Source organism: Odocoileus virginianus, chromosome 33 (assembly GCF_023699985.2).
Source record: "Odocoileus virginianus isolate 20LAN1187 ecotype Illinois chromosome 33, Ovbor_1.2, whole genome shotgun sequence".
NCBI classification, from domain to species: domain Eukaryota; kingdom Metazoa; phylum Chordata; class Mammalia; order Artiodactyla; family Cervidae; genus Odocoileus; species Odocoileus virginianus.
In genome coordinates, this window is record NC_069706.1 from 9,479,998 (window position 1) to 9,492,756 (window position 12,759).

Genomic DNA, 12,759 nt, shown 5'->3' on the forward strand with positions numbered 1-12,759 from the left:
GGGTGGTCAGGAGCCATCCGAAACCAGCCAACCTGAAGGCTTCTGGGGTTAATTTTGAGAGCTGGGCCAAGTGAAGACCTCGGGAGATTGGAGCTCAATTCATGGGGGCTCCACGGGGTGAGGCAGCAGGAGAACGGTGGCGGGAACCCAGGGGGCTTTGTGCGAAGTGATGACCACAGGACAGGGCTGAGTGCTCGAGGACCGCCAGCAAGGGAGGGGCGTCCGAAGACGAGACGCTTCCCTCGGCATGACGAGGGCCAACTGAGTGCAGAAACCAGAGCGCAGGATGCAGGGAAGGATAAATTTAGCCGGCGTTTCAGGGGAAAACATCGATCTCAAATGTAGCCCTGTCTTTTAAAAGAAAGTGGAAGCTGCAGGCCGGTCATTTGGGACAATTTCCCCTGAACAGATAAAAGCCCAGGCAAAAGGACCGCTTGTAGCCGGTTTATTCCTCCTGGCAGGTCCAGGGGATCTTCTTTGGACAGGAGGGCAGCTGGTTTCCCCCGGGGCGTGATGGATGGTCCACCCCCCACCACCCACTCCTTCCCCAGAAAAGGTGCCGCCGCGTTGCCCTCTGGGAAGATTGGAGGTTTCTATTTCTAATCCAAAGCGTTGGTCACCACAAGGAGTGGGGCCGGGTTGGCCCGGCGGCCAGCCAGGCTACGGACATCTGATGAGCCTGTGTGTCAGCGGGGCCGTGGCCAGCCCCCGAGCCTGTTGTCCCATCACCGACCAGAGGACCTCTGGTGGCTGTAGACAGGGTTTGTTTCTTTTTAAACCGGGAGCTTCTGACACTCACGTAGCATCACAGACATCTCATTTCTACCTGGGCGAAGCAGAGGGAACCGCAGTTCCAACCCAACAAAAGAGCGCCCTGTCTGAGTGACGCTTCCCCAACCTCACCCGCCCGGTGGCAACGGGCATCTTTATGCAGCCTTGCTCCGACACTGCTCGCTTGTTTGGAAGGGGAAGAGAGGCCGGTCTGTCAATATTTGGGGCACTAATCATCCGCGTTCGGGCGCCAGGGGTCATTGAAAGGCTGAGACGTTTCCAGGAATTCATGGCTCTAAAAACGTAGGGCTGACCGTAAAGGATTTCCAGCAAGGGTCTGAGAGAAAGAAACCCAAATCTCAGCCCCGCCCCCACTCACTGTCCATTGTGTCTCGGATTCTTTGGAAGAAGTGAAGTCAATGCACACGGTGATGCGGGTCCAAGTTAATAATAAATGTGGAGGAAGGAGAAAGGATGCTCAATATTTAAACATTGCAGAGCGCCTGGTTTGGTTTGCCAGCCACTGCCCTCCGCCTGCTTCCTGGACTGGTCTGTAAAACCCAGCGTCTTTTTCCCTAACTCTGCAGCCGGTGCTGTAGAGACAGAGGAAAACAGAGCTTTCTCTAGGCAACCCCAGAGCGGCAGTATTTCTGCTTGTTTTCTGCTGACTTTCTGAAGGGCAGGAAGAGTGATGACAGTGTGGACACACGTTTTTCCGACTCATTCGGCATTCGAAGGGAGTTTTTACGCTTTGGGGTCATATCTAGAGTTGTCTTCATTTTCCTGTGTTACCTTCTCTTGGAGCTGGTTTGTATTTTAATATAAATTTTCTGCTTTGTTCCTACTTCTGGCTTAACCATGAGACACTACCATCACATTGAGGAAATATCTATCCAAGTAGCCCTGTGCTAGATGCGTTCCTTAAAAGTTGCCTATGAGGCAGAATTCTGTGAATCAATTCCTTTTTTCTTCTTGACACACTTTATATAAAAGGAAACGCATTCCTGTGGGGGGAGGCAAAAAACATTTGGCCCCAAGACATAATAAAATCATGCTTAAGGATGCAGCAAACTTTAAAGTCTCTTAGTTAAAGGAAATCAATACTTTTATGATGAAATATTAATAATACTAAAAAAAAAATAAGTCAAAACTACAAATGCAGAACAGCCAGGGTGATTGTAACGTCGAACGCATTAGCTTAGCATTTGCAAGGAAGCAGAGAGGAGAAACCAGAGCCCACCTGAGAAGCCCCTCCAAGCCCCCTGTAAGCCTCCTTTTCAGGCATTTTCCATCGAGAAGACACACACCTCTCCTTAGGTGACAGCATCATTCCTGAACATTTTGTTGAAGCTGCTGCCTTTTGGAAACAAAAAAATGAATCTGAGCCAGAGAGGGGCACACACATGTGAGCACGCGTGCACACACACACACACACACACACACACACACACTGGCACGTGGGGTCTTAGCTCCCTGACCAGGGATCCAGCCTATGTCAATCCTGCATCACAATGTGGACTCTTGACCACTGGACCGCCAGGGAAGTCCCCAATCAGGCATGTCTTGAGCCCAAACTTAACAGATGAGATTCCGAGAGTCTAGGTGGAAGTAACAAGAAGCTCATTTTCTGATATACTGTTTTAATACACATTAAGCTTAGATACTGACAGCTACTTTTTAAAAGCCCTGCTTCTGTGACCTTTAGTTCTGACAGCTAACAGAAGGAAGGATTCTGCTGTGTGTTGTGCTGTTTTTCTCTATTGAGGTGAGCTGTTGCTACTGACACATCCCCCAGGTGTGAAGACCCTCCTAAAAACGAACATCCCCAGTTCTTGCCTCACTGGGCCCAAATTCCAGTTGTACCATAAATGCCAGCTAAGTGGTCAAAACAGCTCATGCTAACTCAACCCTTAGACCGTCGCGACTTGTTCACTCTTCTTGGGCCCTCTGAGGGGAGCTGTGGTCACCTGCTTTACACATGAGAGCCATAGGCTTTGTGGGCTAAGTGGTTTCCTTGAGGTCACATGGCCACACGGGGTGCCCAGACCCCCGAACTCCCTTCACACCTGTACGCTGTGTGTCCAGAGTGGGAACTACAGCCGCGAAGTCACGTATCTGCTCTCGGGTGTCCTCTCCCATAGCTGTGTCCCCCGTCCGCCTGGCGGCTTCAAACAGCACTGCCAGGTCCGAAGGTGACAGCCTCGTCCACTCAGCAACCTCGGTCATGGCTTTTGAAGCTTGCTCTGGGCTGTGTGTGGCTCCTCACACACTACCTGATCCTACCCGCCCCACGTAGTTCCAGATAGCATCTCCAGGCCTTACTGCCAGTGATGTGTCAGCCGACGTCATCAGCTGTCCATCTGGCCTAACCCCAATCTGTTAAGGCGCGTGGCCGGAGCCCCTGACGTGGCCCTGCTGCAGGAGGGAGCCACCCATGGTCCACACACGCACAGGGAACCAGGACCACAGGTGGGTGGGTGCTCTGGGAGTGTGTTAAGTACGTGTGGACTGCACATGCGGAAGACCAAAACTGGTCCCCTGGCCCCCTTGCACACGGCCCCCTCGTAGAACGTGTGAGGCTGGGAGCACTTGTCAGCACTCGTCACCCACTTCCGGCCTGAGCGTACAGAGCAGGGCCAGTGGGGTGGAGACTTGCTGGAAAGAACCAGTGGGCCTTGGGCCCGTTGAGAGCCTCAGGAGGTTGTTTGTCCTTTGCACGCAGGGCTGCAGCTGACTCAATTCAGCCCTGGCCAGTGGTTCTGGCCTTCCGCTGGGACTAAGAGTCCGGGGTCTGTGACCCACTCCCTGCATCTGGAAGCACCCCCGATCGCTGTCTAACGGGCCTCCCTCTCGCTGCTCTTTCAGCCCTGTTTCCTGCCTCAGTTAAGAGGCAGCCGAGATGGCCACTGGTGGGCTTTCTAATACCTCTGCTGAGAGACTGTTGTGGAGCTCTCTTCTCACTATTGTATAGACGGTAATGTCATTGGAAGAGGGCAGGGGCTGGGCAAGGCAGGGCCCTGGCCCTTGGGAACAAAGCCCAAGTCCTGGCCACCTTCAGGGGACGCTCCTCTAAGAGATTCTCGGAGATCTAGTCCAGCGTGGTCCCCACCTGCCGGCAGCCCCCCCACCCCCGTGGCCTGGAGAGAGGCTCATGTCCAAGGCAGTATAGGGCAGCACACGAGGGGCTGACGTTCACAAGACACCCCCTGGCAGCCAGAGGGCCGCTTAGACCCCAGGTCTCTTCCATGGGTGGCAGCCCCCCCAGGGAGGCGTCACCGGAGAACAAATGCAGTTTGAGGGGCAGAGCTGGGACCGAGAGAGCACAAAGAGAACAGATACTGAAAGACCGTTTTTTCTTTCCTGCAGGTTTTCAAGTATAGTCTTTAAAATCCAAGAGGATTTATCTGAGGATAAACAGCTATAGGTTAAAAGATTCTGCAAGTTTCCAGCTATTTTTATATGTTGGACATTTATCCCCTAAAAAGAAAAAACAACCGGAAATAAAAGTCTTTAAGCATTTTGAGGTCCTGCCCGTCAGTGATGGAGGGCGTCGCCTGTGGTGAGGTTGTTCAGGCTTGGCCGAGGGAGGCGGTAGAAATGCCCTCTTCCCAGAGCGGCCCCCTGGGCCAAGCAGAAAGCGCACACACAGATCAGAAATCGCTCAGGGTCACCATTGTGGGGTGGCCGTGTGTTGGGCCTAGAGGCCAGAGTTTTGTGCCCACAACCCCGAAACAGTAAATCGTGTGACTCACTACAGGGAGACAGAGGGGATCTGTTGGTGGATCCTTTTATTTTTGTGCAAATTCCTTAGAGGAGGCCTAGGTGAACGCCTGGCCACTCATGGCCCAGTGGGTACGCTGCTGTTGAACTTGACTCTGAAGCCGAGTCCTCGCCCTGCGCCCCCCATGTTCTTTGAACAGTTGCAAGCACTTTGGCTTAGATAGTTGGAGGTTTAATTGCTAAATCGTGCCTGACTCCTTGCGACCCCATAGACTGTAGCCCACCAGGCTTCTCTGTCCGTGGGATTTCCCAGGCAAGAATACTGCAGTGGGTTGCCATTTCCTCCTCCAGTGGACCTTCCCCACCCAGGGATGAAACCTTGGTCTCCTGCGTTGCAGGTGGATTCTTTACCATCTGAGCTGCCAAGGTGCAGCCCCACTGCTGGACATCGCTCTCATCTGGCGGGGGAAAGCGGAGGGTGAGGCGGGGAGGTAGAGGCTTCAAAGGCAGCCTCTGATATCGCCGGTAGACCCTGCAGACGACATACAGTCCATCCAGAGCCACCCGAAGGCGGAGTCCCACACTCCGTCTCAGCCCTGCGCCTCCTCTCTGGCCCCAGGGCCCAGGCAGGCTGCGCTGGGGGGAGGTGAAGGGGCCCAGCGAGGAAGGAGCCAGCGAGGGTGGGGGAAATCGGGACATGGCTGCACTTGCCGTCTTCAGCTTTGTGCGCGAGGTCACGGGGCCAATTGATTATTTTTACTGTTTCCCAGCATTGAGGAGCGGTGAGAAAAATACGGACACTGCATCCTCACAACCTGAGCCAGGGCCCCGGGGTGAATTTGCTAATGAAAGACTGATGGGGGGGTGGGGCACCCCCACCCCCACAGTCCTCATTCCAGCCGAGACTGTCGAGAAGCAAGGCTTGGTTTTTGCCAGGGTGGACGGCTCTTCCCTCTCAGATCTTGAATCTATATCCTGAAAGAGGTCTCTTGGAAACTGGGCTTCTTTGAAACACATCCATGTGAGCCTTCATTGACTCAGGGTCGTGTCATTCAGACTCCAAAGGTGCACATGTCAGGAGCTCGGCCTTGATGCCCCCTGTCCCAGCTGGCAGAGACCACGGGCGCACGGGAGACATGCTTGGTTTGGTTTGCCTGGGGCTTGCCTGCTTCTTTTTTTTTTTTAAAGAAATGTGAAGTGAATTGTCAGCAATTTTAAAAATCAGGAAGTTTTACACCAAAATCTAGATACCAGCTTCTCCTGAGGGATGGAAAGCTGTGGCCGCCTTCTCAGGCAGCAGCAGTCAGAGGGGCTGCAGAACTGTAGTTTCCAGTTTTCCCCAGTTTCCCCCGCTCCCTCTTGTCTCCCTGACACAGGCTGAATGCCCCATGAATCAGGTTCATTTTCCTGATAGAAGAGAGTGATTTCTCAGTGCCCATGTTGCAAGCAAACAAGGGAAAACAGATGGCAAGTGGAGGAGACTGTTTGCCTTTCACCCCTCACTTCTCTTTCACCACTGTTACCTGTCCAGCCCTTGCTGCTTGAGTTTGCAGCCTGCAGACTCAAGGCATTGAGTTACCCACCTGACTTGTCTGTGATTTTCACAGGCAGGCTCTACAGAGGTTCGTTCTAGAAGAGACAGGAGAAGGGAAGCCTACCCTTGATCAGGCAACCTGCAGCCAGGGAAGTTCTGTTTTTATCTCACATATAAACTAGAATTTCACTGTCAAGATTAAAAAAAAAAATTGCAAAATGCTGTGATGTGACATTATCTTTCCAGAACGAGACTCCATCTCCAGCCAGGCAGCTGATTCTGCCAGGAACCTGCCGTCAGGGACCTTGCCCAGGAGGGTGTAATCTCTAATATGAGCTGGGATGTCATGAGAGCTCGGTCCCCTGGGACAGTGTTCCTTGAGGTCTTGGCCCCCGAGGAAATGAGAGCCAAGTGGTGACGTCAGTCTCCCCTCACTGGAAGTTGTTCTGATGTAGCTTCTCACTTTCCACTCACCTTTATTGTTGGAGTCTCACTGTTTAGTTTGTGTTTTCGTGGCTTTCAGTATTTAGTAGTTTTAGTATTTAGTAGCCATGGCATTTGTTTGGGTTTGGTTTTTAAGATATCAGCCACCTTGCATCCTCCCTGGAAGCAGTTAATCTGTAGGAGTGCCTGTAACTGGTGAGGCTCTGGAGTGAGCTTGCTACCTTTCAGTGGTCACAGTCCCTGAGATGAAGTCTAAGCCAGTGGGGTTCCCTCCCCTTCAGCTCTCTGAAAGGTCTCTGTTGAATCTCCCACATGCTCAGGTAGTTTTCAGATTTTCCAGTCTTCAACCTGATAGAGTGGCATGTCAGTCACATAACCAGTATCTCTTATATAGAATCATAGTACGCAGAACAGTACAAGGTCTGGGCAGACCGCAGAGGTCAGCTGAGGCCTCCTTGCTTCTCCGGGGTTTAGGAAACTTTGGCTCAGACCCCTCGGCCCTCTTGCCCGCACACGTGCAATCCTCCCCACCCTTGACTCTCTCGTGGTCCTGGCTGCTTCCAGGTCTTGGCTCTTGTGCGTCATCTTTGTGTGGCCTGGTGTGAACCCAGATGGGAACTCGGTTCCTTTCCTATGTACGCCCCCAAAAAGGCCACTTGCACCGCAGAAGAAAAGAGCTGAAGGAGTATTGCCTAAAGATTTGTGGGGTCATGGGAAAAGTCCCCTCTCAATTGCTCCTTCCCCTCTTTTTCCTTACTCTACCACCCCAGATTTCCCCCAGGAAGTGCAAGGGCCAGCCAGTCCCTTGTCCCTACAGAGCTCAGCTCACACCTCTGCATTACCGAAGTTTTTTCACAACTGGCAGTTAAGGTTAGGTCCAACTGCACAGTAGACAAAAATCCCAAAGGGTTTATTTATCTCTAAGGGAGAGGAATCCTGGATGAAGGGAGTCAGGGGCTCCACAAAGGCATCAGGGACCCAAGATCCTTCCTGCCCAATGCTCTGCTATCCCTAGTATGTGATTCATCCTTTTGGGCCATGATAGCTGCTGGAGTTCAACCACTGCATCCATGTTTCAGGAAGCAGAATGGAGGAAAGCATACCTCTTTCCTTTGAAGAACCCTTCCTAGAAACCAAACATGTCACTTTCACTTCTATCTCATTGGCCACTGCTTAGTCACAGGGCTGTGCCTAGTTGCCAAATTCTATAATTGCAGATGAAGGGGAGAATCGGTACTGGGGGAAAGCTCACAGTATCAGAAACACTGTTCAAAGCACTCTGAACCCCCAAGGATTCCAGGTGCTAGCTGTTAAAATAATGATAGTTGTTGCACATAATAACAAAGCAACTTTGCAGTCAAGTTGCTTTTGCCCTACTTGGGCATATGCCTTATGTGGGCTGATGGGGCCCCAAGGCTGGATAGGCTAGGTTTTGGGAGCACAGGGGAAAGAACGGTTAGCCCCACTGACTGCAGAAACCCTTGCCCAAGCTGGCCCGGAGCTGTCTGAGCCTTAAAAGATAGGGAAGGGATTTGTGAAGGCAGAAAAGAGGCCAAAGGGAATTCCAGACTGAGGGAACAGCCTAGCTGAGGCCAAGAGCAAGTCGTTCTCTTTTGTTTTTTTGGCTGCACTGGGTCTTCGTTGCTGAAACTGGGCTTTCTCTAGTTGCAGACAGCAAGGCTACTCTCTAGTTGCGGTGCTCTGGCTTCTCACTGCAGTGGCTTCCCTTGTTGCGGAGCATGGGCTCTAGGGCGCACAGGCTTCAGTGGTTGTAGCACATGGGGTCAGTTGCCCTGTGGCATGCGGGATCTTCCCAGACCACATTGAATCCATGTTCCCTGCGTTGGCAGGCGGATTCTTGACCATTGGACCACCAGGGAGGTCCAAGCAATGGATTCGTGTCACTCAGTCTGAGACCTCCCTGGGCTGCAAGAGGCAGGGGCCCCATCTCCACAGGCCCTCCCCGGCCCCCACTGATTGGTGGGGGGTAGGGCTGGAGGAGGGAGCTGACGAAAGGTCACTGGGGGCTGGAACTTCCTTCTCCAGGTCCCATGGATTTGACCAAGAATCCAAAGATAAAGAGCAGAGATTCATAACTGAAATGCCTATGAGCACCAGGCAAGTTAGGGAGGGGAAGGGAACCACTCACTTCTTCCAGTTGCTGCCACGTGGGAATAGGGCCCAGTGATGCCAGGTCATTGTTTTTTAAGAAGCCAGAAACCCAGACTTGTATGTAGAATCTCCCAGTGTATGAGTGGTAGTGCCTAAATCAAGCAAAGCACAAACGAGATGTGAGCAAAGCCAAACATACCTGCAAGCTTCTGGGCTGCAGTTGGCTAGTGCTGGACACTGCCTTCTATGGCAACCTTGCTCTCATGGGGAAAGCTTAGTGGGTGTTCCACCCAAAGGCAACAGCGTTGTTGTTACTCAGTCGTGTCCGACTCTTTGCAACCCCACGGACTGCAGCACACCAGCCTTCCCTGTCCTTCACCATCTCCCACAGTTTGCTCAAATCCACGTCCACTGAGTCAGTGATGCCATCCAACCATCTCATCCTAATTCGAAAGCATCAATTCTTGGATGCTCAGCCTTCTTCATGATCCAGCTGTTGCATCCGTGCATGACTACTGGACATAGCTTTGACTATCTGGACCTTTGTTGGCAAAGTGATGTCTCTGCTTTTTAATATGCTGTCTAGGTTTGTCAACAATGGTGGTGCACAACGTATATTCAGGGTGCACTTTTCAGTGTCTTCCGCTTTCCCCACGTCCCCAAAAGGCTGTGGGATTCAAATCAAATTTAAATTTATAGGGAAAAAGAAAACTGACCATTTAAGTGCAGAGAGCCTCACTCACTGTACTGTGTTTCTCATAAAAATGTACAGACCCACAGAGAATGGGGGGGCCCATCCAAGATCATGAGGGGTCCTGACCTGCAGACCGGCCCTCCCTCTATCAGTGGACTTAAAATAGCAGACTGACCTTTTCATGGTATTTTGTGTGTGTGCTTGACAAATGCCAGAGAGTTACTCATGAGTTCATCTTCCCAGAATAACTGTCAGAACAGGGCCAGAGGGCAGCAGGAAGACCCCTGCCTGACCCTGTAAAGCCTGGGGCTCCTGGAAAGCGGGGAATGCATTTCACCATTGTCCGCCTGCTCCGGAGCATCGCGTCTGGCCCCAGCTTTGGGCCGGTTCTTGGTGATTGCTGGGGAGAGAGTTCCAGAGGCCAGGACAGATCGAAGGTCTATGTTAGGGACCCGGCAGCTTCTGCCTGCCCCCGGGTGCCTTCCTTCATCCTTCCCCTCTTTTTTCTGGTTAAAAGTGCTGTATGTGGTAGAAGTCCTGGAAAATTCAGACAAGTGCCAAAAAAATTAAAACTCACCCTAGTAAACCGCCTGGTGCCCCCACGACTTCCACTCCAGTCTGTTTGCTCCGCTCCCGGTACAAGGAGAGCGCTTCCCTGGTGATTCAGTTGGTAAAGAGTGTGCCTGCAGCGTAGGAGACCCACGTTCGAGCCCTGGGTGGGAAGATCCCCTGGAGAAGGAAATGGCAACCCACTCCAGCGTGCTTGCCTGGAAAATCCCATGGATGGAGAAGCCTGGATGGAGAATCCCATGAATGGATGGCTGCAGTCCATGGGGTTGCAAAGAGTCAGACGCGACTGAGCAACTAACACTGTTCTTTCCATACAAGGAAAGATACAGAGCCTGGTTTTTTTTTTTTTTTTTTTTTTGTGAAAAGTTTGAGATGAATTGGCAGCAACTTTTTTTTTTTAATGAAGAAAGTCTTTTTTTTTTTTTTTTTTTAAATTTTTGGCTGCACTACATTTCATTGCTTTTTGAGGGCTTTCTCTAGTTGCAGCTCATGGGCTTAGTTGCTCCATGGGCTGTTGTTGTTCAGTCGCTAAGTTGTGTCCAACTCTTTGCGACCCCATGGACTGCAGCACGCCAGGCCTCCCTGTCCTTCACTATCTCCTGGCATTTGCTCAAACTCATGTCCATTGAGCTGGTGATGCCATCCATCCAGCCATGGATGAGATCAGGTGAGATCCAACCATCTCATCCTCTGTCGTCCCCTTCTCCTCCTGCCCTCAGTCTTTCTCAGCATCAGGGTCTTTTCCAATGAGTTGGCTCTTCACATCAGGTGGCCAAAGTATTGGAGTTTCAGCATCAGCATCAGTCCTTCTGATGAATATTCAGGGTTGATTTCCTTTAAGAATGACTGGTTTGATCTTCTTTCAGTCAAAGGGACTCTCAAGAGCCTTCTCCAGCACTACAATTCCAAAGCATCAGTTCTGCAGCGCTCAGCCTTCTTTATGGTCCAACTTTCACATTCGTGCATGACTACTGGAAAAACCATAGCTTTGACTATCTGGACCTTTGTCCGTAAAGTGATGTTGTCTAGGTTTATCATAGTTTTTATTCCAGGGAGCAAGCGTCTTTTAATTTCATGGCTACAGTCACCATCTGCAGTGATTTTGGAGCCCAAGAAAGTAAAATCTGTCACTGTTTCCACTTTTACCCCCTTCTATTTGCCATGAAGTGATGGGACTAGATGCCATGATCTTATTTTTTTCCCTTCCCAGACCAGGGATCAAACCTATGTCCCCTACATCAGAAGGCAGATCTTTTTTTTTTTTTTTTTTTTACCTTTTATTTATTTTTTTACAACAGTGGGAGCAGATGGGACATGTATTTTCAAACCTTCTTTTATTTACTATGTCTTGAGCGTTTCCCTCCACACTTCATCTTCTTTTATACCAGCATGTTTGACAGCCGCCAAGGATTTCATCATCCGGGCGTAGGAGGATTTATTTGGCTTTTGTTTAATTGGTGCATGCTTCAGCTGTCACCAGTTCCCTGTCACATGAGCCAGTGCTTTGAATATCCATGCACCCACTCACAGTGCCTCCACAGCATCAGTTTCTAAAGGTGGGATCAGCCGGATGGTATGAAGATCCATGGCCTTTCCATTCACATCTCACAGGCTATTCTTGAGACCTTCTTGGGAAGGGCCAAGAATTTTATCTGCTGGAGGAGCTCTCACAGAGGCCTGTTTGCCTGTGCCCTGGTCCCATTATCTCTGGCGCATCTGTGAGTTTGCAAGTACTTGGCAGCCCATGTGTGTTTAACTCGCGCCCAGAGAGCCCGTTGGCACTCCCGGCAAAGCTAGTTCATCGAGAACAGGATGAAGCAAGAGCAGGAGGCCCAGAGCCCTGACCGCAGGCGCTTTCCCTGAGTTCTCTGCTGTGCCCTTGGTCGAACTGGCTCTCAGTGTTGCCAGCTCGATCTGGGGAGGAGCTGGAGGAAACTGCAGAGGGGGCTACTGGGCTAAAAAGCAAACAAACAAACAGGAAACATCGCCGAGGCTTTCTGGGTCCCCATGCCACTGACGGAGAGGAGCTGGATTTCTACAGCAGCAGGCCAGGGAGAGATGCCTTCGGTGGCCTCCACCCATCTAGACTTGCGAACGGGTGTTATCGGCAGTTGGTGGGGTTCCTTTCTTCTCTAACTCTTAGCACCTGCAGGAGGTGCGCCATATGTTTTGTCCATCTATGGCTTGACCCCTAATCCGTTCCCTTCATGAAAGAACTTAGCTGTCCTGACTGCAGTCTCAGCGTCTCTTTGGCTCCCCCACGCACTCCACCCCACATGTCTTACCATAATAAATCAGGGCTTTAAAGAGCTTGAGAGAGAAGGAAGAGAAGACGCATATCTTAAGAGAAGGGGTTGGTGGCCGCCAAACCATCGAGGCTGGGGCCTTGTCCAGAGTGTAACAGGGTCAGCTTACCCTCAGCTCAGTTCCCATACTCTCTGGCCCCCTCCGTTCACGGTTCTGATACATAAGCCGCTCAGGGAAAGCCGTCCTAACATTTTGATTTGTTAGGGAGTGATTCATTTTCGAGGCAAGTAAACAGCTTGTATACTTGGGGGTTTACCGCCTGAAGTGATTAAGAAGTCAGCCACTATTAAGCTGGTTCTGTGGAGCTGTGGCTGCCCACACCCCTCCCCACCCCCGGGAATCTTCCTGACTCCCGTCTGGATTTGCCTTGATGTTCGCGGTAGTTAAGCTGAGGCCCCGACCCCACCTCCCCAGTCACCAACACCATCATCTCCCCACGCCTGTTCCTGCGAAGTCCTGCCGTGCTCCGCGGGGGGGGCGGGGGTGGGGGGGGGGGCGAGGAGCTTACCGCCACGCCCCCTCAAGGCTTCACATCCGCATACCAACACATCGCTGGAGGTATAAATAGACCCAGCTTTTGATCCTCAGACAAAAATAATTTTATACA

At 51.5% G+C, this 12,759-nt stretch overlaps 1 protein-coding gene across 6 annotated transcripts in view; it reads left to right on the plus strand.

The window, feature by feature from the left end:
* Nucleotides 1–12,759, plus strand: part of CLEC16A (C-type lectin domain containing 16A) — a 232,017-nt gene that overhangs the window by 203,679 nt on the left and 15,579 nt on the right. Inside the window, exon 22 of one of the 6 annotated variants that reach the window (XM_070460740.1) lies at nt 4,138–4,291. The exons of the other annotated variants lie outside the window; for them this stretch is intronic. Within the exon in view, the coding sequence (XP_070316841.1) occupies nt 4,138–4,151 (14 nt within the window). The 3' untranslated portion in view covers nt 4,152–4,291. Of the gene's footprint in view, nt 1–4,137; nt 4,292–12,759 lie in introns of those variants that run through there. 6 annotated transcript variants of the gene reach the window in all.